Raw genomic sequence first — 1,805 nt, 5'->3', positions numbered from 1 at the left:
ATAATGATGAAAGAAATCAAAGACCAGGTTTACTTTTGAGCTGAAACCACAATCCTCTCTCTCTGACCACTGATGGCTTTTCTCTTTAAAACAAAAATGGATTTAAAAGTTTTTATAAATTTCCAAAGATTTCTTAGTGAGATGGAAGCAAACCAACCTGATTGAACCAATAGAAAGAAATTCAGCCCCAATGAGCTGAATAATTTTCTGTATTTTTCAGCGATCTGCAGTAATTAGTTTAAATTGTGCTTTTTAAAAAAGCACTTTATAAATAAAATTTTATGAATAATAAAGAAGCTGAGAACTGTTATTATTTACTGTCTGGTGATCTGAAGCATGATCTGAACAGAAGGGTTAGTATTCCTTATAGAGCTGCAACTAACAATCATTTAGCTAATAGAAACGAACAGAAAACGAGCTAAAACTTCCAGGAAAGGCAGAACAAACATAATCTGTTGATTATTTATTTGAGTTATCGATTGAATAGCAAAATGCTCCATAAAGAAGATTTATTACACAATCAAACCAGTTTAAACTAAAATGTTTCCACTTGTGGAGTTCTAGATAGAACATATGGACAGGAAACTTTAAAGAGTTTTTATTATCTTTATTGCAAAATATTTATTTCTATAGTTTTAGTGTAATTCTTGCTCTAAGTGAGTCACTCTGTCAGCTAAAGGCATGTTTTACAGTCTCTATATTCCAATTAACGATCAATTGATTAGTAAATTAGCTGACGATTATTTCAAGATTCAATTCAATTTCAGCCCTAATTGGTATTTTAATTTTTTTTATTGATATTATGGTTCTATCATTCTCAAATGTTGCAGAGGTATTTAGCTCATATCCATTTCTAAATAAGGTTCAAACTTATTTGTAAAAAAAAAAAAAAAAGATTCCAGCTTCTTTTACTGATTCTGAGTTTGTAGAAATTAATTTTATTTTCTCTTGGTGTTTGTTTGTTTCTTCAGTGGTTTCCTTGGAGAAAAGTCTTCAGTCGCTGGGTACGTCCAGAGACACAGCAGAGCTGCGGCAGAGCCTGTGAGTAGCACACAGCAGAGGAGGCTTATTTTTTCCCTTTGTTTTTACATCCTCTTCCATATTGATCGTTCTTTTCAGCTGAACTCCTACAAATGACCAGATTCAACGTTGTTGACAAAGTGTCCAATCTGAGATGATTGCAGCCGTTTAACATGCAGCACATCCCGCTGCTTCAGCCGGCATGTCATCAATCCCATCGAACAATTTTATGACGGCCTTGGAAGCTTTCAATGCTCGGCTGCTTTTCCTTTCACCTGTCTGCATTGTTTCTGCTACAATGACGGTTCAGGAAGGAACAAACAACCACGCTTTTTTAAAAGATTAACACAAAATGATGCTTTAGGTCGTTCAGCTTCTATCCAGATCTACACAGAAGTTAAACTATCACTTTTTCACAGTTTTTGTTTGCCCACTTCAGTCCGTAATACTGTTCTATTTACAGAACACTGCGAAAATATTCATAAGTCTTGGACATTTTTACATTCGATCACCTTAGAAATTCATGTGAGCGGTCAGCATAAAGTAGAGCATGATTGGATATTGTTTTCCTTTTTATGTTTTATAGGCCTGATATTTAACAGTCAGCAGGACAGAAGGGAAATACAGGCAGTAAATGACCAGGCTGCCATCTGAACCCTATGCATGCAGACAGTGATGAGAACTTAAAGGAGAAGTCCGCTCAGCCAGGAATAATCAATGGATCATTATTTATAGCTTAAACTAATAAGTTCGCAGTGATTTAATTAATTTAGCGTTAATCAGTA

At 34.7% G+C, this 1,805-nt stretch overlaps 1 protein-coding gene across 1 annotated transcript in view; it reads left to right on the top strand.

The window, feature by feature from the left end:
- LOC107103153 (t-SNARE domain-containing protein 1-like) overlaps positions 1 to 1,805 on the top strand; it is a 27,341-nt gene that overhangs the window by 2,903 nt on the left and 22,633 nt on the right. Inside the window, exon 3 of the mRNA XM_015402699.1 lies at positions 972 to 1,041. Within this exon, the coding sequence (XP_015258185.1) occupies positions 972 to 1,041 (70 nt within the window). The remainder of the gene's footprint in view (positions 1 to 971; positions 1,042 to 1,805) is intronic.

This window comes from Cyprinodon variegatus, unplaced genomic scaffold, assembly GCF_000732505.1.
Source record: "Cyprinodon variegatus isolate N-32 unplaced genomic scaffold, C_variegatus-1.0 Scaffold1384, whole genome shotgun sequence".
In the NCBI taxonomy this organism is placed as follows: domain Eukaryota; kingdom Metazoa; phylum Chordata; class Actinopteri; order Cyprinodontiformes; family Cyprinodontidae; genus Cyprinodon; species Cyprinodon variegatus.
Note: the sequence above shows the minus strand (reverse complement) of the source record. Positions and strands in the feature narration are given on the sequence as shown.